Source organism: Atractosteus spatula, chromosome 18 (assembly GCF_055471065.1).
Source record: "Atractosteus spatula isolate fAtrSpa1 chromosome 18, fAtrSpa1.hap1, whole genome shotgun sequence".
Classification (NCBI taxonomy): Eukaryota; Metazoa; Chordata; class Actinopteri; order Semionotiformes; family Lepisosteidae; genus Atractosteus; species Atractosteus spatula.
This window is the reverse complement of record NC_142723.1, coordinates 5,695,675-5,722,528: the sequence shown is the minus strand read 5'-3', so window position 1 is coordinate 5,722,528 and position 26,854 is coordinate 5,695,675. Positions and strand designations below refer to the sequence as shown.

The following is a 26,854-nucleotide window of genomic DNA, read 5'->3' as shown; positions in this document are numbered from 1 at the left end:
CCGTCTGAAGTATGATGCTGCTGCGAAGCCATTGAAAAGCCAACACAGGAAGGACTGGGACATACAAAACAAAGATCAGAACAGCAAGATCTCAAAATTCCTGCATGAACTCTTCTCGAGTTTTCAATAGCTCTCATTTCTTTCTTCTTTTATCCCACGTATCGCAAAACAGAACTTGTACCGTTGGGGAAAGAAATGAAAAATATATATATCACTGTACTGACTAATTATTCTTTCTATATGAGATTTAAGATATAAACTCTTCTTTCCTCATGCTTACAATTTACACATACCATATGTTATAATAATTATTATGATTTTTTTTTTTACAACACCCTTCATATTCCACAGTAATACAGAAAGCAAAGAAAAACATTTGAGTTTCTGTTCCACAAAAAGGCGCTCACTGACCCTCTCGCTCTCTGTGTGCACTGTGTCCCTGGTGTCACAAACACTCCGGATTCTCTCCAGCTCGGTCCTGAGGTAATTCATCCGGGTCCTCTGCGCATCGGGATCGCTGTGCAAGCCCGACAGGGGCGAGTGAGGGGTGGGCGGAGAGGGGGGGAAGGGGGGGTGGGTTGCGTAGCCTTGGGAGGGATGGAGAGGAGAGAAAGGGTTGTGCCGGTAGTCCGTGTTGCCCTTGTGCCCTTGCAGAGTCCTGAGGTTGTGCCACAGTGGCAGTGACTGTGCTCTTCACTCCAGCATGGCATCCAGCTGGTCAGCCAGATCGTCGAACATGCTGCCAATGTCATCCAGAATGCTGACTGTGCTCTTGTTTTCAGCCACCGAGCTGCAGACCAGGAAAGAGGGGGAGAGAGAGAGAGAGAGAGGGTGGGGTCAGGACAGCACACACCGCACACGTCGCGGTGCGTGCTCATCGGAACAAACGCCGGCGCCAGATTGACACACCTCCCGGTAATCTTAATCAAGCACCTTCTAATTACCCAGTTACAACCCTGGTCACCACCACACCTCCCGGCTCCCATAATATTTAAGGACTCCTTACCCCCATTACTGTGCTCGGTATTGGATTACCAACTGCAGCTCCGTAATTCTAAATCTTTTGCTTGTGCTTTACTTACTGTTCTTCGAATCTCCTGCTTCCTGACCTTTGCTTGCTACGACAACGATTTTGGATTCTCCTCGCCTGTGTTCTGCCTATCATCCTCCCACCTCTGGTTTCCTGACCTTCGCTTTGTTTTGACCATGAGACTGGATTCAGTGTATTAGTTAAGTACATTGGCTTTTCTAATACTGTCGTTATTTCTTGATCAACTCCTGCAGAGGGTCAACTGATCTTGGCCACCGATCATAACAGCACATCCTCTCAGTAACTGCTTGGACTTTAGACAGACCTGTGGATTGTTGCAAGATCACATTACGGTATATTCTGGGCTGTCAGCACTTGCCAATTATTACTACCAAACCTATGAGCCTTTAAGCTTCTCTTTTGATGACGGATAAAACTGTCCAGCTTCGGCAAAAAGCAACAAGTCATCAGCTATCATCCGGTGCATGGCAGATAATTTTATTATCTAATCAAAGCTTAAATTCCCAAGCGGAGTGGAAGGGATGAATGCAGAATACAGGCAGCCTCATAATGAAATATTTTCAACACCCACTTCCATTAATCTAATTCAGTCGGTCAAGTTCTAGTTCTGTTTGTTTTACTGTTTGCCTGGCGAAGGAAATGACAGCCCGTGCTGCAAGGTAGAGACGACCCAAAACCCCCTCACTTGTGCGGAATGAGCCAGGGAGGCAGTAGCAATGGCGAAGATGAGGCAGAGGGAGGGGAGTGAGAAAGGAGACTCGGCAAGTGAAATACTCGTGTGTGTGGAAGTGCTCGATTACAACTTGACCTTGTCACGATCGCTACTCCCCCTCTTAAGGGCGCTCCAGCCCTTCCTCGTTTTCCCCCATTCCCCACACCTGTTCCTTATTCCAGCCCCTCCTTACTTCCACCTTTAAAGCCAGACGCGGGCGTTTGCCCGAGGCTTCTCATTGAATCCCGTTTCGTGAGAGCCCGGGGTCCTGCCGCGTCTGGCTCCGTCATGGTTTTAGTTTCCTGTTCCTGATTCCCTGCCCCGCCGGTTCCGACCCGGTTCTTGTTTTTAGTTCCTTTGGATGGATCCCCTGGTCTTGGACTCTGCCTCCCGTATTGGACATCCCCTTGGATTGCCTTGGATTCACTCCCCCTGGACACCTGCACTCCTCGGACACGCCCCCCGTCTCCAGACCCTTCTCCTGCATGACTATTTTCCCTATTGTATCCTCATTCCGGATCGTGTCGTCCGCATAGGGCCCGGAAAGAACTGTTCGTGACAGACCTCCTCCTGAGCTGCTAACATCTCAAGCATAAAAGTGTTAAACTACACTTATCTGAGTTATAACCTTACTGGGTTATAGTAATATTCACTAAGTATCTTAAATTAGTTAATTCCGGCCGGCATGACTCACTCTTTGTGCCCGTCCTCCTGCTTGATCTTCTCCTCCACGGCCTGCAGGGCGGCGGCCAGCGAGGCGCTGGTCTCCTCCAGCTTCTGTTGGGCGGCCTCCGGCCCAGCGCCGTCGGTGGACGCCCCGGAGATGGAGGACCGCGGCGGTTTGACCGGCGGGGGCATGGGGCCCGGGGTAGGGGGTGGGAGGAGCTGCGGGCTGCCGGCCGGGGGGCTCAGGGGCTTGGCGGGGCTGGAGCACAGCGAGGGCGGAGTGCTGGAGGCCTTGCTGCCGGGTTGCTTGGCCGGGGAGGGGCTGGGGCTGGGGCTCGGGCTGATTGACTGGAGGACGCTCTGCACCTTCGGGGGCTTAGGCGGGGTTGGGGGCGGGGCGGGCTTCGGGGACACAGGAGGCGGCACGCGCTTCACCTCTGGAGGAGGGAGACAGAAGACAAGAGGGGAAGAAAAGCATGTGAGCCGGGTTGGCTTAAGACATTCACAGCTCGTCCGCTGCATTACCAACTCCTTCAAACCTTCAACAAACTACAGACAATTCAAAATTCTTGTTCCGAAATGAAAATGACCGACTCTTCCTTGCTCATTTCCTGCCACATAATGTCTTCTGCGAGATATTTCTCTCTCGATATTTCTTATTATTTTAGGAAAATGGTGGGGCAAACTTTGCTTGGGAGGCAAAAAAAAACAAACCCTTTGTCGGTTTCTAAGGATAAGCGATTAATTGAATAGTATAAGAGCTGACATCTGCAAAAAGGCACCCTTAGTTCCAGATACTGATCAGCTCTTTGAAGCTGCTTTACAAAACAGTAGCTCATGCCTCCTGCCTGATCCATCGTGTTCTGCATGTGGATTCAGAGTTGCTGCGATACCATGAAGGGCGTTCAGTACCTGGGCTGCCTGGTCCAGGAATGGGGGCTCTCTTAGATGTGGGTGTGGGGGGGCCCTGCTTTTTCACCGGGCCCTGCTGAGAGAGGACCGGCTTAGGAGACACGGGGGGCTTGACAGCTTTTCGGGGTTCACCCTCAGCACTCTGCGCGCCATAATCGGAGCTGTCCCTGCGTAGTCCCAGCTCCCCGTTGCCCTGGGGCCGGGTGTGGTCCGTGCCGCTCATCTCGGACACGGGCCGCCTCTTGATGGTGCTGGTGCCGTTCTGGTAGGGGGCGAGGGCCAGCCCGTCCGGCTGCTCTGCCGAGGACTCCCTGTCCTTGGCCCGGGGACGCCGCTTGACGGTGCTGGACTCGGTGAGCTGGAACTTGACCCCGTCGGGATGGTGCCGGGGTTTGACTCTTCTCTTCAGGGTGGCCGTGGCGTCCATGCGGGACAGCTCGTCCTGCTGGAGGATGTAGACGTGATCCGGCAGGCCGTCCCCGCCCTCTCCCCTGCCCAGTCCGCCTCGGGGCCGCTGCTTGATGGTGAGGTGGCCGTCATCGGCGAAGGGAAGGTTCTCGGCGGAGCTGTTGCAGGAGCCTGGCTCCACGGCCAGGCTGTCCTTGCCGGACCCCGGCTCCCGGGGGGCCCGGTCTCTTCGCGCGGCTGCCACCAGGCCGGTCACTGGCCCGCTGATGGTCCGGCGCCGGTTCACCACCTCCCCGTCCAGCCCGATGGCGTCACGGTGCTTCCCTGTGCCGTGGAGAGCGGCCACCCGAGCGTGATCCGGACTGACCTGTGCGGGGGAGGGAGGGAGACCCAGCTTCACGCAGGCAGGCACCGACAACCTCATCACGCACCTGCCCTCGTGCTGCCGAGCCAGCACCACACACACTGGGCTGCTTGGCTACAGCAGCACCATTGGCTCTCAAACCCTCAGGGACTCTCTAGAAAATCTAAAGTTGCACAATGGAGGAACTCCATAAAAAAAAACAACCCACACTTCTTCCTTCTACAAAGTCAGATCATTTGGAAATATTTCAACTGTGTGTTTTCTTTTGGCCTAAGGCTGTTTAAACGTGCAGCCAAGACTGATAAGATGAGGTAGAAAATGTAACTGACTCAGAAGCCAGCCTCAGGCTCAAGATCTTAACTCCTTTATCTTGCCAACACACACCAGACTTCAGACCAACAGGGCTCCAAAGCCTGGATCTGCAGAGCGCGAGATCTACAGGTTTTCACTGTATCTGAGCTCCTCCTGATCTGGTTTCAGCTCGATACCTGTCCCACTAGATCCACTGAATTTCTCCCACAAAGTCTTAAACTGTTAAAGAGAGCTCTAAAAAGGTAAGACTACCACCCTGCAGGGCCAGGACTGGGTCCCCCTGCCCTCCTGCCCTCCTGCTGGTCTGACCCCTGGCTCTGGACTGTCTCCTGGAGTGCCGTTACAGTACCTGCAGGTAATGCCGGCCGCTGCCGCCCAGGGATTTCTGTAGCGCCAGGGCTTTGGCTCCGCCACCAATGGAGGACATCTCCAGCATGGCAGCGATGCTCTTCACGCTGCCCGCGCTGCCCGTGTCCACAGTGCCCCCGAAGTCACTGGCCCGCCGCTGCTCGTGGTAGCCCACCTCCAGCTCCCCCCCTTCCTTGGACAGGTCGTCCACCAGGTTGGTGCTGGAGATGGCAGAGCTGGAGCGCTTGGGCGGGGGCGGCGGCGGGCCTTTCTTCTTGGGCCGCAGAGCAAAAGACTGGCTGCGGTTCACGTTCTTGTCGGCCGACTGGCCCCTGACCGAGTTGCTGCGGGCCACGCGGCGCTGCACGGTGGCGTAGGGCCCGGTGTCGGGCACCGCCAGCTCGTCCCGCTCCTGCTCGCTGTCCGACACGGCGTAGCGGCTCAGGCTGTGCGCCCGCTTCTTGGGCCGCCCCTGCTCCTCGTCCGACTCGTCGCCCTGGGGGGGCAGGCACAGCACGGGCACCGACACGGGCGGGCTGGGGACTGCCTGCTGGGCGCCTCCTGTCCCCTCTCCACTCTCCACGGGCTGTGGCATGACATAGGCGAAGCCCCTGTGCGTTGGGGACTGCTGCAGGGAGCGGGGTGACATGGGCCGTTCCGCCTGGGGCAGCAGCTGGGGGGTGGGCTTCACCTTGGCAGTGGCCTGTGGCGGCCCCATAGTCTGTGGAGAGGAGGGCCTGGGCTTGGTAGGGGTCTGTGGGGGGGTGAAGGATCCCCCTGCTCCAGCCGGAGGGAAGGATTGACGTGGTTTCCCCACCACAGGTGGTACGCTGGCCCTCTGTGTCCCGTGGCTTCCCTGGCTGGCCTGCCTCATGGGCCGCACCTCCTTCCTCTGAACGCTGCTGCCATCCTCTGGCTCCTTGGCCTTGCCCACGCTGTTGTCGTGCAAACTGCGCGCCCGCTGTACCGCCTGGTTGCCGGCTGGCTTGGGCTCGGAGCCATCTTGGGCCTCTCCGGCCCGCGTCATGGCAGCCTGCAGCTCATTGCTCAGCTCGCTGTCCTGGAAAGTGCTCATCTTGGGGGACATGCACTCCGCGCTCTCCTGCTGAGGGCTCTCGATGGCCATCACCTCCAGGGACTGGGGCGCCTTCTTCCGCAGGGTGCTGCGGCCCTGCTCCGATGCCTTCTGAATCTCCGCCAGCTTCTTCACGGCCAACATCAGCTTCTTCTGGTGGCCTAGGGCAGGGAGAGTGACAGGTGTCAAGGAAACTCAATGCAAAATTCCTTCAGTCATTAAAAGTCTATTGCAAAATATTAATTAAAGACCCACAGGTTTCTGTGCCTCTGCTACGTTTTTCCAGCTCCAATTCCCATTGATGCTAGTCTGCTGTAATTCCAAGCCAAGATTCAGCAGGAAAATGTTGTTCATCTTACAAAATTTGAAGTCAAAAGCTATTGTTCATCGCTGGGACTTAACCCCAGTTAGTGATGCCTCAGGAGATAATACTATGGTTGCAAGAAGTTACAAAGCCCAGTTGTGCAGGAATGGTCTCTGTCACATCCGTCTCCACCGTCTGTCTGATCCCCTAGGAGTGCAGGAGGACCTGCACCATGGCTCTTGCACTCACCCAGCTTGGTGATACCGATCTCCTGCAGGTCCTCCCAGGTGATGTCAGTGATGAAGTCGATGTTCTCATAGCCGTTTTGAACCAGGACTTGGTAATACTGCCCCAGGCCAATCATGGACAACCATTCTGCCAGGTTAGCCTGTGAACATCAAGCACACAGTCAGATTATGGAGGAGACAGAAGGCCAAGAGTGCAAAAGGAGAGAGATGATTACAGGCAGACGTGCAGAGTTCATGAATGTTTTCTGCTGTTTACCAACTTGCTAGACTTGACTGATTCCACCCATAGAGTTCAGCTCCCCACAGTACCCTGAATAACTACTAGTGAAAGATGCAGTTTTTCGGTCTTCCTGACTGACTACTCACAACTGGCTTTAGTCCTAAAATCCATCGGGTTCCCCAATATAGCTTCGTACCTACATAAATCTCTTCTCTCTGCCCACACCAATATATACTGAGCTCAGGTAAGCTGCCTGGTTTTTAATGCCATTTGTATATTCTAATGACCTTCCTAGTCTCCCCTGGTGTTTCTGTTCAGTTTAGTTACCATCACAGGTGCAGTGTGACTGCTATGACTCAAGAACTCAGCAGCCCTGACTGTGAGCTCAGTGGCTCTGAACAGAAAGAGGAAGAAAAGGAAAGAAATATCCCAGTAAATGCTCTAATGGCTCAAAACCTGCACTGACAAAACTACACATCACTTAGGTTTTATGTAAGATGTATATGATGCTTTACATAAGACTCTCCTTGCATCACATCCTGTGACTTCTGGGACTCCACAGTATGCTGATAATGGGATCTTTAACAGTACTATGTTTCAGGTACTTGTCCATTTTTATTCTCAGACAGGAGTCATGTGGATTTCTTATTTTATGCTCACTTTAAGCATATTTGAAGCTTTTTATCTTGTGGCAAATTATGGTGTAGCTTCATAGTCCGTTGTAAAAGTGACCAAGTGCGTTATTCAGAGGGTATCATTAGCAGATTAACCGTGTAGCGAGATCTCAGAAGTTCAGCTAAGCTGGGTCTGGACAGTACTGGAAGGGGACGTTGATATTGTAAGCTGGTTCACAGGTAGGTGGAGCTTTTTTCTCTGGACCAGAATTTCCAAACCTATGCCCCCATTATCATAAGAGGGAACACCGTGGTGCAGAGCCATCATTAAATTGAGGCCTTGACTTCTTTTCCATTAGAGAACCCATGGTACTCTTCATGATGCCTAGGAGTTTGCACACTGCTGTCCCGGCTAAATTTCACTCTGGGCTTGTACAATCTGGCGTCCCTAAAGCTCCCCTTAATTCTGTTAATGAAGTTATTTGTCACTCCACCATCTGACCTGCTGTGCGGTGGGGCTGATGGTGCAGAATGGCTCCCTCATGTCACCCAGGGTTGTGTTTGATTGGGGGATGAATGTCAGTCCTTTCCCAGATGTGAAGCCCTTTATGTGCTGAAGGATTGGCAGGCGGCGAAGGTGAATATGCTGTACTCACCGGCTTGTGCTCTGGAAGCCACTCGGTCATGTTGAGCTTGTTGATTTCCGAAGTGATTTTCTTGCGGTGCCCAGGTTTTGTCACTCCGATGGCTGTCAGATCCTGAAAAACACATAGTCCCCCCTCCCGTCATCAAAGAGACCCATCAGGCCAGCGGCAGAGCTGGATAGACTGGGATTCACGGAGACCAGTAGGAAAGACATCCAATCCTCCAACCAAGGTTGGGTACAAGGTTCCAGTTGCAGAGCAGGCCTGATCAGACCTTCATTGCTGCAGGTTCTGGTACAAATGCTTGAATATTAACACCACCTGACACACATTTACATGCAATTTCATTTGAAATATTTTGACCAGAATGAAATGGTCATCATTGATGCTGAGTTCGTCACAAGACCCAGCAACTTTTAAATCTTCAGAACAGATCAAACTGCTCAGCAATAGGAATTCCATAGTCCCAAGATCCTAAGACCTTAGATAGCATTTAACATTTGAATGTGATACTATTTACTATGATAATATCTGGTGCCTTTTAAGACATAGTGTTAGTTTATTCACTCCATATTCTTAACAACAATTTCAGGGATGGATATCAACACTGATCTCCAAATTAAGTAGGGATTGTTGAAAGAATTCAGCTCAACATGTTACTTTACGTCAAAGCAATATATCATGTGAAATGACGAATGTGAAATTTTCTGAAAAACAGGAAAAAATACAACTCAGGAAGAAGGATTGTCAGAGTACCCCAAAATACAATAAAATCTGTCTGGTTTGCTAGAAGATACGGGAACTCGAAACACAGTGTGCTTCTGTGCAAGTTTTTTAATTTCTGTGAATTTTGAGGTCTCTTCAGAACCCTGTGCTCAAGCATGTGTGTGCATTGCATTGCCTGTATCCTATGACATGCAAACCTGGTACCGTGTGCCTGGGATTCACATCGTCATGGGATTTGGGAAGATGGACAAAATCACTGGAACAGCCCTTTTATACTTTAACCTCAACCCCACCAGGTGGCTTCTTCAAGAGCAATGGAAAATACTGAAAAACAGCAACAAACTGAACCTGGAATATGATACGGTAAAACTATTGGCATACAGAGAATTCACTGCAACAACTGAAAAGCACATCTCTTGCTTGACCACTTCAGTACAGTTTCCAGTTTCTTTTCGTTTTTTTTTTCCTCAGGTTTTATATCAATCAGAGGTTCAGTCTGCTCTCCGAAGTTCTTCACCTGAAATACTGTATACTCACCCCCACCACCAGATAAAAAGAACAACAACAACAACAACAACAACATCTATTCCTACCCCTGAACATGCCATTCCAGGAAGAGGCCACAGTAAAGCCAAGGAAAGATCACAGGAAAGTCACTGGTCAGTTCAGGCAGGCAAAGCTGGAGAAACATTTCTCTAAATGTTGCGTCCACAGCAGTATCAAACAGATGAGACCAGGCTACACACGGGGAGTGAGCCTGGAAGACCGACAACCAGTCACACCACACCGATAATCTTATTGACAAAAGCACAACACGCACAACCTCCCGAAGCACAGGATTAAAACCAAGTTTTAATCACTCTAGCAAAACCATCAGGGGCGTTCTCATGAAGCATTAGGGTGCTGATGAATTAGCCGAGGTTCTGATGCATTCATCGGCTGACTAATGCTTAGCGGTCTTGCCAAGAATGTGCACCTGTGCACACGCTCACATGGACACGTACAGACACCGACACACACAGATATACACCGATATGCACACGTACACAAGGGGGCAGCACAGTCACGCTTTCCGGCTGGCAAGACTTGAGAACAGGGGCATCCACCTCAAGAGAGAATGTGACATGGGCAGCTCATTTTCTCCCAGACCAAGAAGCTGCGCAAACACGAAACAACCCACAACTGAACACTTTAACCACCAGGCCCTGTCTGTTAAATTTCTGCGGAGAAGATGCTCCCCATCGATCGACCTTGTGAGTCTTTCTGGGCAAGAGAAGAGAGAACTGGGGCGACAGGTGCAGCAGCTGATCTCCAGTCAGGCAGGGGGAAGACGTGCTGCCACAGCAAGGCTACTGTTGCAGCGAGGTCGTGCTCCGGCTGTGGCGTCCGGGGGCTCTGACACAGCTGGGCTGGCGAGGAGGCAGGGGGCTTGGCTTTGAGGCAAACTCGCTGGGGCCAGCAGTGCTCCGCACAGAGTCAGGTTCCAGAGCACACGGGAGAGACCGCCTGGAATCCGACAGCAATCTGGGAGGGGAGGAGGTGGGGGGGTGGGGATCGAGGCCTTTCTGTGGGATGTTGTCTGGGGTCAGGGGGAGGTGGATTGGGAGGTTTCTGGGAGGTGCTCTTACCTCGGGGGTCATGCGGCTAATGGTGGCTATGTCATAGGCAGCGTTGATGAAGTTTGGAGCGTAGACTTGCAGCTGAAACTCGCTCAGCCAACGGATAACAGCCTCTGAGCTCTAGAAAAAAAGATAGGCGGCATTCATCATTGTCTCGTCCCTTGGCTCGTCCTGGGCCACCTCGCTGGAGTCATCCCACTGCCACAGGCCACAGCTCAGGATCTGTGCTTTATTAACGGCTGGTAAACTGTTAGACCTTCTCTTCTGAATCTCAAGGTTAAATTCTGAGTTTGTTTGAGCAGTTTATTACTGTTTTGTTTTTATTTAAAGACGGCTTTAACTAGAGCACGGGCTCCTTCCAGTTTATCTAGCACTGCATCCTCTGTACAAAAATGGGAAGGGTGCCGCCACTGGCAGCAATGGTAATGACTGCTATACACCACTAGAAGGCAGTAAAACAAGAAGCTTGATTTGATTGTAAACTGCGGGGTGGGGATACGCTTTATTTTCACCACAGATGGATGAATCCAGAAGTACGATGTAATGTGATGCAATGAAGAGGCATTTCAATTGGAGAACCACGGAGAACCTTCGAAGGTAAAGATGAAGATGTGTTAACACAGAAAATGGTGCGCAATTGTGGAGTCGTTTATTCCAGAAGTCACGGCTGCCAGGGACGAGCAAGGCTGTGCCCTGTGAAGAGCACAGGGTTCAGTGGGATCTTCTTCTCCTTGTCCACTCCTTGTCCACCCTTCATTGGACATCATCTGAGTGGCTCCCCAGCAAACTGCGCCTACTGTCCAACCCTTAGAATTACTTTCAAGGCACGGGTGGATGAAGGGTCTCCTGAAATAACAACACTGTCCTGTACAGTATATTGTTCACCAAGCTAAAGGGAGACATTGGATGGATGGTGTCCGGTACATTTCTGGACACTCCCTGGGATCCTCTCCAGTAAGGATCTTCTACACCATGAACACCAGTACATCAGTACCGTTGCAAGGAGCTCAGTTCTGCATATGAGGGAGAGAGCAGCCTGCATTTGGGCAGGCAGTCACAGCCAAGAGTATCAGTTGTAATCCCCACACTGTGCTGGGTGCCTTCTGTATAGTCTGTGGTATTTCAGTGGTCACTACAAGCGGGGGTGGCATTTTTTTTGTAAAGACGTCATCAGGAGCACAGCATCTTCCACACAAATCCCTAGCTGTCAGACAGCTGTCTGCAAAGGGAAGAATGTTCTTTATGCTGTAGAGTGGGACACTTGGATGTTAATGCAAACCGCCATCTCATAGCTGCCTGATGATATTGTGATGTCAATGAAACAATTAAAGTTTCTCGGTCAGACGTAAGCATGTGGACCACCAATCCTGCCAAAGCAGTGCACAGTACTGTCCCCATACTGCACTGCAAACAAAAAAGCACCAAAGGCCTGTTTCTACCCAGACAGAGTGCCCTAACATTTTTATTCCAGGTCAAACTGCTTATTTCATTAGTACAAATTGAGGCTATTTACAGGCCTTGACTTATACAGTGAGTATAGAAAGTCACCACCCCCTTTCAAAATGTGTACCTTTTGTTGTATGACACTGAAAATAAAAACAAATTAAATTAGGCTTGCTCCATTTTTATTTACACACAGTCACCCACATTAGCCAAGTGAAAAATCAAATTCTAAACCATTCTGAAAATTAATATTACAACAGTAAAATAATACCTTATTTGGATAAGCAATCACATGCCTCTTACAATTGCGTTTGTAAACTTGCTCAGGTATAACCAATCACACCACAAGCTAATTGGCTCCCACCTGTGATCAATTGTGGTGATTTGGATTAGTTCAGAATAAAAGCAGCTGTTCCAAGAGGATTCCACTGCTTGCAAGTGCATTTCAAAGCAAAGAATTCACTACAGGCCAAAAAGTGCTGACAAGAGAACTTTAAGATAAAGTTGTAGAAAGGCACAACAGAGGGGTATAAAAAGATTTTAAAGGCTTTAAGTATCCCATGGAGCACAGTTAGAACCATCATTAAGAGCTGATCAGAGAGGCTAGCAAGAGGCCGATGGCAACTTTGAACAAGCTACAGGCCTTTATGGCAAAGAAAAAAGCCACTCCTCGTTTTTGTTTTGCAAAAATGCACCTTAAAGATTCTGTGGCCAAGTGGCAAAAAGTGCTGTGGTCGGATAAGACCTAAATCAAACTTTTTGTGCTGGAATGCAAAACAGTACAGCTGGCTAAAACCCAATACATCTTACCAGCCAAGATAGAAGAGAAGATGGATGGGGCAAAATACAGGCAAATTCTTGAAGAAAACCCGCAGCCCTCAGCCAGGAAGTGGAAAATGGGAAGATGCTTTACCTTTCAATGTGACAATGACCCAAAGCACCCCGCCAAAGCAACTGTACAGTGGCTGAAGGACATGAAGGTGAATGTCCTTGAGTGGCCTAGTCAGAGCTCTGACCTAAATCCCATTAAAAAAAAATGAGTTTCCTAAGAGGGCAGTCCATCAACGGTCACCACGCAGTTTGAGCATGAGCAATTCCGTAAGGAGGAATGGGCAAATATTCCCCTCTCTAGGTGTGCAAAGTTGGTAGAGATGTATCCAAACAGACTCAAGGCTGTAATTCAAGCAAAAAAGGTGCTTCCACCAAGTATTAACTCAGGGGGGTGTTCTCTTATCCAACCCAGTAGTATTCTACTTTTTTATTTTTATTTTCAGAGATTTTGCTTTCTTTTTCTTTTCACTTGGATGTTGCAAGGTACAATTGGCAAATAAAACTGGAAAAAGTCTGATTTTATTTGTCTCCTTTTTGGGCTTTAGGGTAACAAAAGGTGAACATTTTGAAAGGAGGTGGTGACTTTCTATACCCACTGTATAAAGTAGGAATACGCCATCATTATTCCATCAATGTGTGACATGCCCACACACTCTGTTATGGCAGGAATTAGGCCCAGTGACAGCTCCTGGAGAGACCGTGACCCAGTACTGACATGACAGAATCCCCAGAGCGACCCACCCCGTTTCTATTATTTTATTTTTACAAACACCCAGCTGAGGGCAGGCACCTGCCTTGTCTTAAATTTCACTGCAAAGCCACGAGTTGAAACGCCGCCCACTGTGAGCTGCAGTTACTAGGCACTTATTTTTAACACAAGCAGAAAATAAAGAAAGAGAGAGACAGGCAGACAGAAAGACAGGCAGTTAGAAGAACAGACGTGGGTCGTCATACAGGTCCTTGCAACTTTGCCCTGGTTACTGAGAGCTGTACGCTTATTGTGTCTCCTGATATGTGGACCCCCTCAACAGGTCAAAACCTGTTGCCAACTGTGAAATCACCCTGCAGCTCCCCTCTGGCAGCCCACTGAAGCTCAGCAGGTGTGAGCCTGGTCAGAACCTGGATGAGAGACCTCCTGGGAAAGCTAAGGTTGTGGCTGGAAGAGGTGTTAGTGGGGCCAGCAGGGGGCGCTCATGCTGCAGTCTGTGTGGGTCCTAATGCCCAAGTACAGTAAAAAAGGCATCTTCCTTTGGATGATACATAAAACTGAGGTCCTGGCTCATCAAAAATCCCAAGGTGTTTCTCAAAAAGAGTAGGGGTGTTAACCTTGGTGTCCTGGCCCAATTTCCTCCTTGCCTTTACCAATCATGGCTTCCTAATAATCTTGATCTATCTCTGTTCTCCAGGGCCGGCGCAACCCATACTTGGGCCCTGGGTGCAAGTAAATAAAAAAGCCCCCTCCCCTGGCTTCCTTCTCCCTCCGCCAGTGCACACAGAGCAAGAGAGCAAAATTAAAATGGGCTAACATATTGAACTTGGTACTAAGTAACTAGTTATTTAAAAGTTTACATCTTGACTCGTCACAACAAACTTAGCGATGATATCACTGAAATCCACCTGCCTTGCAGTTCTGTTCCCTATAGACAGCAAAGCCAGAGCTCACAGTCTTTCCTGCGACATGGTGGACCTTAGATACGTTTTGGTAAATTTCAGTTTGCTAAACGAGCGTTCAGCCCTGGCGACAGCACCTGGAATTGTTAAAAACACTTGACATGCTCTCACTGCGTCTGGAAACGTGGATTTCATATCATTGTTGGCCAAATACTGCAGTGCTTCAGGAAAGAGTGACTTCATTGGGGAGCAAATGAGACAGAAACTTGAATTCAGTCGCCCAATCTCCACCATGAATGTCTCCTAAATACAAGGCAAGTTCATTGCAGCTTCAGTGGAATTATCTCCCGTACTTTTCATGTCAAACAAAATGCCAAAAAGACGGCTGAATTCGCTCAGGAAAGAAAATCGTTCCTCCGGCTCACTGATGACACTGTCTGTTTATTCTACGGATAAACTTTTTTTGTCAAAAAAAAAAGCTGCCATTTTAATGATGTTAGCAACGGCCCCCCCTTAGATCTGGGCCTGGGTGCAGTTGCACCCCCCCATAGCCCCAGCCCTGCTGTTTTCCTCCCCACTGAGAGCCTGATGTGTGGTGAGCGTTCTGGCACACTATGGCTGCCGTCGCATCATCCAGGTGGGGGCTGCACACTGGGGGTGATGGAGGGGAGTCCCCATTACCTGTACAGTGGAGTGTCCAGAAAAGCTCTATATAAGTGCATGGAATATTTATCATAAAACCACTCTGGGCACAAGCTGGAAATCGATAAACTCCTGGAACCCCTGGAACCCACAGACCTGACGATTAGCAATGAATACACCAGCTACAAGCTGCACAGCTTGACCTACTGTTTTAGCATCACTTTTTCTTAGTGTTATTCACAGGCTGGGATGAGTTCACAAAGGGCACCTTCTCCCACGGATGTGCTGTTGACATGGAAGCCGGGCTGAAATGACATGACGCTCCAGCGGGGAGGGGGGGACGGGGGCGTTTTGGAAGAAATGACCTCACACAAAAACAGAAACAGCAGTAATAGGAGGAAAAGTGAAACCGCTTAGCAGCACAGTAAGATCTGCTAATTTACAGCTTGACCAGACACAAATGACAGGGGTTCCCAACCAAAATCAACTTCAAGGCAGGTCTGTGTTTGAACCACGTTCTTAATAATGTAACTGACTTCATTTTCAGCAAATTGGATAAGTGTGCTAGTAGCATCACAGTCCTGCAATGTAATAGACTGCAAGGTCCAACTGTTAGGAACCTCTGTACATAGGTCATCAACTATGATCTGCAAAAGCACCAATATCAAGTCCAGGGTTGGATTGATGTACAGTGAGCAGGGAAAGCCAGGAGTGAAACTTCCTTTTCTATATTTGTGGAAGGAAAAAACATTCACCTCCTTTTCTGTCCAAATGCCTGTGACCCCTGAGAGCTTTTCAATCAATACCAGAGGTTAGTTTTAAACCTCCCAACACCAAATCCAGTACGCTGCCACACCCTTCAAAATCCCCCTAAACAACAAGAGTCACACAAAGAATTTCCTAGGACATGCGATGGTTAAAATCCCTTTTCAAAACACAAGCTGGAGTGAACTGGCCAGGTGAAAGCCGACCGAGATCCTGTTCTGTTTCCTAATCCTAAGGCAAAATTCAGTCTTCACAAAGAGGACTGCAGGAATCCAGAGGTTCACAATGCCATTTGTACATAGGCTGTGAGCACCTGACCAACATTCACAGCATTAACAGAAAGGACACTTGCCAGACACCTTTGCTTTCACGAAAGAAGAGTGCAACGACTACAGGTGTTGCTCAGCTACAGCCACAGCAACGAGGAAATCAGAAAAAAACTGCCTGCCTCAACCTGTGCATATAACGCTGCAATATTAACGTAGGCCTGGAGAGAGGCATTCAATTTCATTTTTTAAAGCAAACGGGTGTTTGCTCGATTTGGGTGCCTGATCAAAAGAAAAATAAAGTCAAGCAAATAGCGCCAATAATTCTAAAACGAATGAACAACCAAAAATCAGAACTCTGGCTCAACATATAATCTGAGACTTAGTCATCTACAGGCTGTTCGTTCCTGCTGCTGGGAAGACGTCCAAGGACAAGCCCAAGGGCTTACAGTGGGCTCCTGAGCTGAAGGTTATTTGACGTCCACCTTTCAGATGCATGTGGGTCATGGCAACGATTGAAATACTCAATGCCTGTTCAGCGCATTGGTGCGATCCTGCCCAAGGTCCCGATCAGCAGCAGAAAGTGGAAAAAGAGCTCTGACAGACAACGTGAGGGTAACCGAGACTAGTAAGCCAGAGCGCACCCCACCCCGCTGTACAGCATACTCACCATCCCCTGAATCCCAACGCCCGCGGTGCGGAGGCAGCGAGCTGGGAGAGGAAGGGGCCGGGCGTCGTTCTGGAGAGGGAGAGGTAGGGACGACGGTGGTACGACAGGGGCAGCCTGCTCTCTTACCTTCGCCTCTGACGGAGCCTCTCCCTTCCTCTGCGGCGGCGCCTCGCCGTACGGCTGCTCGTGGAAGGGGCAGGCGGCGGAGCCCTGCTGGCGGGAGGAACCTGAGGGAGACATGAGCGTTTCGAAACGGAGGGCGGGCCACTGCCTCCTCTCCCCTCCCAGAAGCCTCCCCTGTGGGCCGCAGAGACAAGCCCGGAGAGAGCCGGGCAGGGGCACCTCAGTGGTCGACTGAGGATGGAACAATGACGTCCCCTTCCCCCTCTATCCCTTTCTCTGCCATCCTCCCTCCCCTCCCCTCCTCTCCTTGCTCCTTCCTTCAGCAGCACCATCTGGCTTCATAGGCAAGCGTCCAGCATGTTGCAGTTTAAAGCTCTCCAAGAGGAGCTGGGGATCGGACAGGGCTCTCCTAGCCCAGAGCTTGTGAAGGAGAGCGGTGTGATGGGTCTGTGACAGAGGGAAGTCCCTGCGGGGGTGAGGAGCAGCAGTGCTTAACGGCGCCGTACCTGTGGACTGGTCCACGGACTTCGACTGCTCCAGCAGGTGTTCCTTTGCCTTCTGGGACTGAGACAGGACTGTGGCCAAGAGCTGGATCACAAGCACAACACCAGCACAGTGCACATGTTAGCAATACCATGTGTGTGTGTTCTTCTTAAAAACTTAGAAGGCTGCTCATTATTTCTGTTACACCCACCCGATTTGAAACAGCTAAGTGTTTATCGTCACGGCTCGCAGCTCTGAACCCTGTGACCGCACACAGGAGAGAAAGAGGAAGTGCAGATAGACTCCGCCCATCGTCTTTTCGTACAACATGGCTGGGTTTGTCCCACACTCCCACAACCCTTTGCCTCCTGCTCTTGGTTTCTAAAGAACTCCACATACAGTAGTTCCCACTTGCGCCCTCTGGTAAAAGGGTTCAGCGCTGATCGGAGGAGAGGGGCGTCCGTCACTGACAGTACAGCAAGCCAGTGTGGGAGAACCCCATCAGATTACACAGATTACTGCCGCAGGACTCACCTTGACGCCTTCCGCCTGAGCGTGCAGCGCGTGAACGCTGCTGCCAGCGCTCTGCCCGCTCCCCGAGGACCGCGCGCTCGCCACGCTGCCCGAGCTGCCCACGCTGCTGCGGTCTCCGCCTGGCACACAAACACAACGGCAACGGCCCGTGACGTGACAGCACAGCCGCCCCCCCCCCCCGCCCTCTCCCCCCAACCGCGCAGCACCGCGAGCCTCCGAGCTGTCTGCTGAGGGCGGCACGACAACACCAGGGATGTGTGACGGACGAAGACGGGGCGAGAATGGAATGGCGAGGCGGAGCGCTCTCCCAGACGCGGCCCGCTCCGCTGGGGACTCACGCGGACCTCCCAGCACGGATCCTGAAAGCTGCCGAGGCCTCTGATCTAACGGATCTACTTGGAAGGAGCTTGGTCCGGCTCGGGTCCAGGGAGGGATCAGACATGGAGATGGGTGTCCGCAGAGGCGGGGCTATGTCAGATAGCGGGAGGGGGTTTGGGTAAGGCGGGCGGGGGCGGGGGGGCTGGCCCGGCTGTTACCTGCGAAGGGCTTGCGCAGCACCCAGATCTCCTCGCTGGCGCCGCCCGCGGTGGGGGTGGGGGAGCCATGGGGGCTGGACTCGGAGCCGCGCGAACCTTCAACACAGAAACCAGCATTAACATGCAGGGTTGGGGTCTGGAGGAGCCGCGTGGAGTGGAAAGCTGGCGGAGCGGACCCCTGGCCCCCTGGCCCCCCGGCCCCCCGGCCCCCCGGCCATGCTCCTCAACAAAGCAGGGGAAGGAGGGGAGGTGGGTTGGGCAGAGGGCAGTGGTTCTGGGAGTACTGGAATCGTCATCCACTTAAGGCGACCTGGCCAGCTGTCAGGAACTGTCTGTTACACAGATGAGCTCAGACAAGTAACATCTTTATATAATGTATATACACATACCTATATATATATAGGCATGCATACATACATGTATATATAAGTTAACATATACACATGTATATATATATAGTGCGTATACACACAGATATACATATATATGGGCTGCAGTGCACTCCAAAGAACTATTTCCATCATAAACTGGTCCATCATAAACCACAGGAGTACGGATTGAGTGGTTTATTAAATGGGTTGGAACCCTGAGATTACGAACCCAAAACAGAAATGCTACCGTCGATTAGGATGCGCTAAAATACGCCCAAGAGCTAAATGCCAGAACCTTGCCTTAACTGCAAGGTTATTGTGCCGCGCTAGGCTTTGCATCTTGGCAATGCGACACACAAGCTCCCGGGGGAATGGGCTTTTTTGAAATTGTTCATGTTTTCTGCAAAAAGCAAGTTCGATTTCAGCTTCAGGTTGGACTGAGGAACGGGTTCAGGCCTCTCGGCTCGCTCCCTGGAATCCTGGCTGCAAGTGATGGAGAAGGAGGTCGAGAATACCAGACTGAGGAGCCGCCTGTCAAAACGCAGACCTACCTTTGTAGCAATGTGTTCAGTGTGAGCTTTCCCCATGGGCTTCAGCTGAGCTGCACTGCAGCGGGTACACCGCTCGGCTCAGAAAGCGAGGGCAACAAGCATGCATTTACACTTAAGCAGGCAGTGTGGCGAGACTGGGGCAAAGACCGGTGGAGTCAAAATCGCAGGAGGGGAAGAAGTTTAAAACTGCCCAGAATACTGCTGTGACCCCTTTCGAACCAGACGGGATGGAGAGGCATTTCAGATATCGGGGGACACGGAAACTGGGGTTCCTCTAGCTGGAAAATAAGAAGGGATTCGGGAAGATTTGAAAAGGGGGCCTAGTCAGCCCCAACCCCCTCAAATTGGGCTCAGCACAGAGCCCCTGATGACGCTGGAAACAAGCAGGAGGTGAAGTCAGTGAGCGATCAGCCCAGTCAAAACAGGATCTGTGCTGGATTTTTGGATTTCCTTTGACTCGCTTTTAAATTGCTCAATTGAACTCGCCAAAATCACCACTCCTAGCAGGGCTTCACTGCTCGCTCCTTAAAAATCAAACCTGCGGGAGTCTTCCAATGTTCCCTCTCGTTTTTAATGGCCTGTGGGCGCGCAAAACTTTCAAGTTGTGCAAATTTTTCCCCGTGACAAAAACGTGTGCGCCCTAAATTGAGAGCATGTCAAATTGTAAACCTGAAATGATTTTTTTGTGACTATAGTCATCCTCATAGAAGCATAGAGATCCAAAAGACGGGGACAGCGATTCAACGAGCCCAGTCATGGAGACTGAGTGCCGAGCGAGCATGAGCAGGGAGGTTCGAGAGCATAGGTATCGATGATCGAGCAGCAGTAAGAATGCACACAGCCAAGCTGGGCCTCTCGCAGGCAGTCTCATGTGGTCAATTTTAGCATTTTTCAATTGATGACCGTGTTTGTTTTATTATTAGCATATTTTGGGGGGAATTTCATTTTTTTGTGCGTGGTTCAATTTCCTATGTGTGATTTCATAACCTCTGTGCGCATGCACACGCGCGCACAGCTTAGAGGGAATATTGGAGTCTTCCTTCCTGTGAGACTCAGATCGCCTCCCCTTGTAAACCCTGGCCCAGGAGGGGGAAAGACATGGAAAACCTTTGTTGTGGATTACTGGGGATCTGGGAGATTCTGGGGAACCGCAGGGATTAGGTTCTGCTATTCTGAATCCAAGAGCTGCTGATTGAACATTTTTTGCCCGATGTTTGCTTCCTGTTGTTGCGTTCTACGTCCGGCATGAGAAATTTCCAAAGCACTAGCCAAAACTCCCAGCGTAAAACTCCCATGTGCTGGCTCACGAGTGAAAAGCAGTGAAACCTAAAGAAACTGACCGGGTATCGGTGTGCACCTGGATGTCCGGGCCCTGTGTACGCCTGTTGGGGTATGACTGAAACGTTGTATGCATCTAGTGTACAGAATGGCCTTCAGAAGTATTTAACATCCAGCACATCAGAATGCCAGAATTCAACTTGTCTGCCATGTGATAGCATCAGGAGCTGCAATCAAGTTATCTCCTCAGTTTTCACGACAACAAAAAAAACCAAAAAGAGAACTTCGCTGGGAACTGCAAGGACTGCACTATTTCAGGAAGGTGAACATGCACATTATGGGGCCACACACACACTGAAAGGAACCAAAGACGACGGGATTGGGTAAGGAGAGCTAAGCAGGAAGAGAGTGGAGGGACAGGAGGATAAATAGCGGGACACGCAGGGACTGACCCTTCACACAGACTGCTGACAGCTCAGCTGGCTGACGGTGCTGTGAATGGAGCTGGTGACGGAACGGTTACGTGTCGTACGAAGGAAAAACCCGCCGGACCCCAAAAACCCACGTCGCCACATTAACAGTGTGCATTAAGGACAGGGGAAGGACAGGTTTCGTTTTTTTAGAAAGGAAAAGTCAGATGGACACTGAACGCCATGGAGCAGAGCAACTGAACAAGGAAACAAATCAAAAATTTGAGATGGGGGGGGGGGGGAAATAAGGACCATGGACCTTACCTAAAGATATATAAAAACAAGAAGGAAGTGGGTGCAAGTCAGTATCGTCAAAAAGATATCTGAGGCCCAGGCTCACATCGAACCAGCTGAATTCGCACAGCTCTAGGGCTGTGGTCTGGCTCACTAGCATCTTTGAATTCCTCATGCATCCACCTGTCACTGAGCTTCACTGTGGAAATTGGGATATAGAGCCCACAGGGAGTCAGATATATATTTGGTACAGCACTAAATACTGCTTGGCAAGACCTTTACAAAACATTTACCTCAGTATACATCCATATAGGGCATTTCAAAGGGAAAGAGTGTTTTGGTTTGAAATTTTGACACTTGAAGCTGATTCCCTCTAGTTTATCCATGTGTACTGCAGTAAATGTTTGATTAACGAAGTAAAAAACATAAACATATAAAGATGTAAATAACCAAAAAAGTGAACAAATAATGATTCCTCTTCAGAAAACTTCAAGGAATGCTTTTTTAGATCGTTTGTTCTGTATGTCAGGGCTTGGTTGGTGCCACCTATACGGCAGAGAGATATTAAACAAATCAGTCCAGATCGACAGCAAAACTACTTGGGAGAACATCTCCGAGGCTTAAATTCTGAAACAAACAGAACTTTACAGAGGAGTAAAGGGGTTTATATGTCAGTAAAAAGAATAATTTTTGTTTTAGTAATGGAATAGAAAAAATGCCTTCACAAAGCATAAATAAGAACGTGCCACAATTAACCTTTTCATGTGCAACACAATCTAAGCATAAATATCCCTTTGGTCAGAGGTCTCTATCCTGGTGCTAGAGAGCCACAGTCCCACAGATCTTATAGGATTCAAATGATCGTTTTATAGAGCACCGATTAAACTATAATCAGTTGAACAGGTGGTGTTAAATTAAGTAAATTGGAGATCATTTGAGACAAAAATCAGATATTCTTCAGCTCTCAGGGACCAGTGTTCATGAATCAGCGGCTTAAAGAAGTGGTTGTGATCTTTAAGTAACAAGTGATTAAGGAAGACCTATAAGACTGACCAGGGCTGCAGAACCCCAATTTAGAGTGACCCGTTTAACTAACTGGACCATGATTGGAGACCCCTAATTCAGGGTGACCTATAAGACTAACTGGACTGGGGCTCCCCGGGACCAGAGATGGAGGCCCCCGATTTAGAATGACCTATAAGACTCTCCAGAGCTAAGGTTGGACACCCCTGCCGTGGGCTACAGCACATGAAAGGTCCAGCAGAAATCCCTTAAAGTTTTGTGAAGAGAGGCAATAGTAACTGTAATAATCAGGGGAAAAAAAAAAAAAAAAGCACAGTGCTGTGTCCTGTACCTTGTCCACAACGCAGCTCTTCTGAGGTGCTGTGGGACCTGTTATAGCCAAAGGAAGTGAAAAGAGGCTGATGGGAATGTGGTGGCGGAGGTGGAGGAGGCGGCAGGAAATGGAACTGATGATACGAGTCCCCGTTCACCACGGCGGCAGGGCCGCACGCCGGCGCACAGAGCTGTATCTTTTGATACTGTTGGGTACAAATGACTGTATTCCATGAACCTAGATACGACAACAACGACAACAACGACAAAATATAAGAGAGGGGGTGGGGGGTGGGGAGGAAACAGGGAAACAAATTTAAGGCAACACAAATCACTTCAACCAAAAAAATAAATAAATAAACACAAAGCAAATCGTTCGAAAAGCAGGAAGCAGGTTATTATTATTAAAGCTGTTATTCAGCCCGATTTTTCTCACTTTCTCAGAAGCACCACTGGTTATCGCTGTGTTACTGCTATGGGTGTGAATGAGCGCACATATATATATGTGTACATACATATATGCTTAGATACGTATGTAAAGGACATGTATCTAAATGAAATTTCAAAGCAGGGTTCCGATGCGAGTGAGAATGGTGTCGGTCTGAATTCCGAGAGGGTATTGTTGTCATGTTAGTCGCTAACATGCCTTGACAGAGCGGCTGTGCGCATCCATGCAGGGATGTGTGGAAACAGTCTCCAAGGGCTGCCGATTGCTCACTAAGTACAGAGGAAACCTACTGCTGCTCCTCTCAATCTTTAATAATGACGATAGCAATCGTTATCCCTGCTATGTCATCGCGGGATGCGGGAGCCCTCTCATTCCTCATCGATGAAGACTCGCTTGTTGCTAGACAGTTCCTTTTATTCCGCTTACAATCTGTGATTTCAGTAGTTTGGTCAGGCCCTGATCACTGTGATATAGAGTCGAAATGTATTAGAGGTTGGCGTAACTCTCCTAGCTGAATGGCGGTAAGGATGAGGCTGACCCAACCACCCCTCACTATCATGAGGAATGAGCCAGGGAGCCGCTGCAAGGGTGTCGATGGGGTGGAGGGAGGGAAGTGAGAGAGATGTGCAAAGAGAAGAGTGCAAGGAGATACACATACTCTATATAGGAGAGCAGAAGTAGGCAGACTACAATCTGATTTTCCTCCCGAAACTTTGGTTAAAAACTCAATTTTTGTCACATACTATCATCCACATTGCAGATAACCGCAATGTCTCCAATGGACATCTGGGATGACCAATAAGAAGTGTCCAACCATCCATTTACAACAAAAATGTGTGTGCCTAGTTCTGTACATTCTGCCCTGTCTGCATTGTTTGTGTTTTTTTAATTTTTATTAAATTATTTACTTATCTGCCAACAACACCACAAAATGCAGAAATGAAGTGACAGTTGTGATTGTGTATAAGAATAGAAAACTCTATTTGAAAAAGGTGCTGAAGTCCTGGATTTGGTTGAAAGCGTTGTGACATGTCGACACAGATGGCTTTGATGTCTGTGTGGAGAATGAGGCACTCAATGGACAGGACGGAGACGGACAGGGAGAGATGACACTGAAACCAGGCTGTGATCTTGCCATTGAAGATCAAACTGAAGGAGGTGGCTGTGGTTAACAAACAGAGTCTAATAATTCATTTCATTGGCCATGCATTTTCCTAAAAATCCAAAGACAACTTCTTTTGCGGGAAGTTCACTCAAACCTGCTGTTCTATTTATACTTACAAAATACCCGCATGCTGTCACAGTGCAGGGATGTAAGAGGAGTGACCTCCTCTGTCTTGCTGGCAGGCCAAAGCTCAGATGTTAAGCATCTAGGCTGGCTACTGCAGAACCGCACTCAGAATGTTTGCAATCACTCTGGGTTGGGCTGAGATTCTGCCTTCAGTGCCCAAACTGCCTCTGTGGGCAGTGGCCTGCTGCCAGCTGGATTATTTAAAATACCATTTTGTGGGAGAACTGAATTTGTGATGCAATGCTATTCTCTGTTTGCACATCTTAGACTTATGATTTAAATGGACAATTAAATGGAACACTGAGTTCCCCTGAAATATCTTACGTATAATCTTGGGAATATGTTACACAAGCATTCAGTTAACAATGACACTACGATATGGACTATTTATTATAGCCTGTCACCATCATGGGGATTTGCATATATATAGTTCTATGGGGACCAGCGTGTTCCACAGAAGTCAAAGTACCCTAAATCAGTTTCTCAAAATTCTGCATACTCAAGACATTATAGAGTTTGAAAAACAAAAAGGCATGCTTTAATCTTGCCAAAGCCAAGAGGTTCGCAAAAACCAGCCGCTGTAAAATGTCACACTCTTCTGAAAGATTCCAGGAAACCGCTGGAGGTGTAACTACAGCCACAGAGGGAACCAAGTGCAGTGTAATCTAAATTCAATACGTCTGTACCACCTCCCCTTGTGGAATGTAGAAATGGGCAACTGGAAAAATACAGCAAGCATTTTTAGGGAGAATAAAGACCACAAACGTACACTGAACCATTCAGCAGCATCGTGGAGTACAGGCATGATTTCACAGGAACTGCTGAGCATGGAAATTGAATTTTGAGCACAAGCCCATTCTGAGGTGGTCATGACTCAGTCGACCAATAGACTGCAGTCTGGGGCTCCTGGTGAAAGCCAGGTTTCTCTGTTTCCTATTGTAGGATGTTGGCTTTCACAATTGATGGCATTGGGACCATTGGGGACTGTGAGGTATGGCACTACGAAGAGTGACGTAGCAGACAGAAAAGAGGGACTTTGCATCCCTTGAACGGGTCTAAACTTTTTCTTTATTATTGCAAAACCATCAACCTTAAAGGGTATAATTACTTTCTGAGTATGAAGATTACCATGGACTACACTAGTACCTCCTGGGCAGCCGTAGCTGAGATGGAGATCATATAGCTAGTAAAACCAAAGCTCCCCATGTGGTCCTTTAGATGAATCGTTTAACCAGCTGAGAAGCAATGTCCACCCAGCACCCAACACGTTAGCCAATAGAAAGAGGAGCCAACAACAGTCCAAAAGCCCAACTGAACCATCCCAGCGTCAACAACAAACACTCCAAGCTGGTCTGGGATGTATTCCCAGTTGCAGTAAGCCATTCCTCTCTTTCGGAGACACCATAAGGGGATGGACCGGCGCTGGGCCTCAGGGATGAGAGCTGAGCTGTGCAGCAGCAGCCAGAGCCTGATCTGGACGAGTCCGACACAGAGAGGCGACCCTACGCGCAAAGCTGTGGCGGAGGACACGCCCTCGCATGCCAAGAGCATGGCCATTTGCCCCCACAAAGATCCACCAACTCGAAAACCTCAGCACCCATCAGAGCAGTGCTTCGCTGAGGGCCTCTCTTAATCCACCTGCTGTGTCCTTTCGAAGCACTTCCTTCTCTTACCACTGAGCCCTCCCTCCCCCTCACATTTCAGCCTACTGGACCTCAGCATGGACCTGGGCGATCCCCTGCCTGCTGCCTGTGTCATCGAAGCGCTCCCCAGGCTTCTGCTAGAAGTGGAGGGAGCCATGCACTCTGGGCCTCTGGTGGGAGCAGGACCATTGGTGGAAAAAGGGAGCTTTCAGAAGCTTTAGCTTTTCTACTAAGAGATCCAACCTACATGTCCTCATCTACACAAAGGCCATTAACCAATTCCTTACTTGCCTGGGTTCCAGGAAACCCTAGGTGCTGCTGCTGACCTTTTTATAAAGGGTCTCCATCCATTCTGTAAACTCTGTAGGGATACTTGCACAGAAATCCCTATTCCTGATCCAGCATGCCACTTTATGCCTGCTTTTGCAACTCTAGGCTTCAGACCCCTGTTGTAGACCTGTTTACACCAGGGTTTATCAGAAGCTCACTGATCATTCAGTTCATTCATTTCAATGGTACAGTTCAGTTCAATGATACAAAAAGCTCTGAAGTATTGTTGTGATAAAGCACTCCTGTAAGAAGGTTCTAATCCCTTCCCCCACTCGCCCGCCCACCCACTCTCTCAACCTTGTTCCTTTTGTGTTCCATGAAAGCGCACCTGCCCTCTTGCTGATGACCTCCACGATGCTGGAAGGGAAGTAGCCCACTCTGTCATTTCCTGTTCTGTTGTCATGGATACAGCCCTTCCATCGGCCATCAGGGTGTTGCTCCAGCACCTGCCAAGAGGGTAGGCAGAGCAAAACATTGAGGCAATTTGATAATTAAGTTGAAAAAAGATGTCTATACTTCCAAAGCAATAACTCTCTAACTCTTTATCTATACAACTCAATAGTAACTGTTATACCAAGACACTCAAAAGAAATAAAGACCTAGTTTATTTTCTGGTAGCTGCAGGTAATATCTTTGTTCACATGCACAAACTTCCAAAGAAGTTACTATGGTCACAAAATAACCACCAGCTGATTTATTTCAGAGAGACAAGCCTGTTTTTAAACATGACCTACTGTACTGTATTGTTTAACAAGAGGACTGAAGGAAAACAAGGT

The 26,854-nt window shown here is 49.3% G+C and overlaps 1 protein-coding gene across 1 annotated transcript in view; it reads right to left on the bottom strand.

Moving 5' to 3' along the window:
* Positions 1-317: 317 nt before the first annotated feature.
* caskin1 (CASK interacting protein 1) overlaps positions 318-26,854 on the bottom strand; it is a 120,441-nt gene continuing 93,904 nt past the window's right edge. Inside the window, exons 10-22 of the mRNA XM_088936795.1 lie at positions 26,407-26,524; positions 22,386-22,604; positions 18,128-18,223; positions 17,592-17,710; positions 17,066-17,162; positions 16,578-16,678; positions 10,233-10,343; positions 7,891-7,992; positions 6,402-6,540; positions 4,775-6,009; positions 3,339-4,116; positions 2,458-2,875; positions 318-790 (exon numbers count right to left, since the gene is read on the bottom strand). Coding sequence (XP_088792921.1) covers positions 694-790; positions 2,458-2,875; positions 3,339-4,116; positions 4,775-6,009; positions 6,402-6,540; positions 7,891-7,992; positions 10,233-10,343; positions 16,578-16,678; positions 17,066-17,162; positions 17,592-17,710; positions 18,128-18,223; positions 22,386-22,604; positions 26,407-26,524 — 3,630 coding nt within the window. The 3' untranslated portion in view covers positions 318-693. The remainder of the gene's footprint in view (positions 791-2,457; positions 2,876-3,338; positions 4,117-4,774; positions 6,010-6,401; positions 6,541-7,890; positions 7,993-10,232; positions 10,344-16,577; positions 16,679-17,065; positions 17,163-17,591; positions 17,711-18,127; positions 18,224-22,385; positions 22,605-26,406; positions 26,525-26,854) is intronic.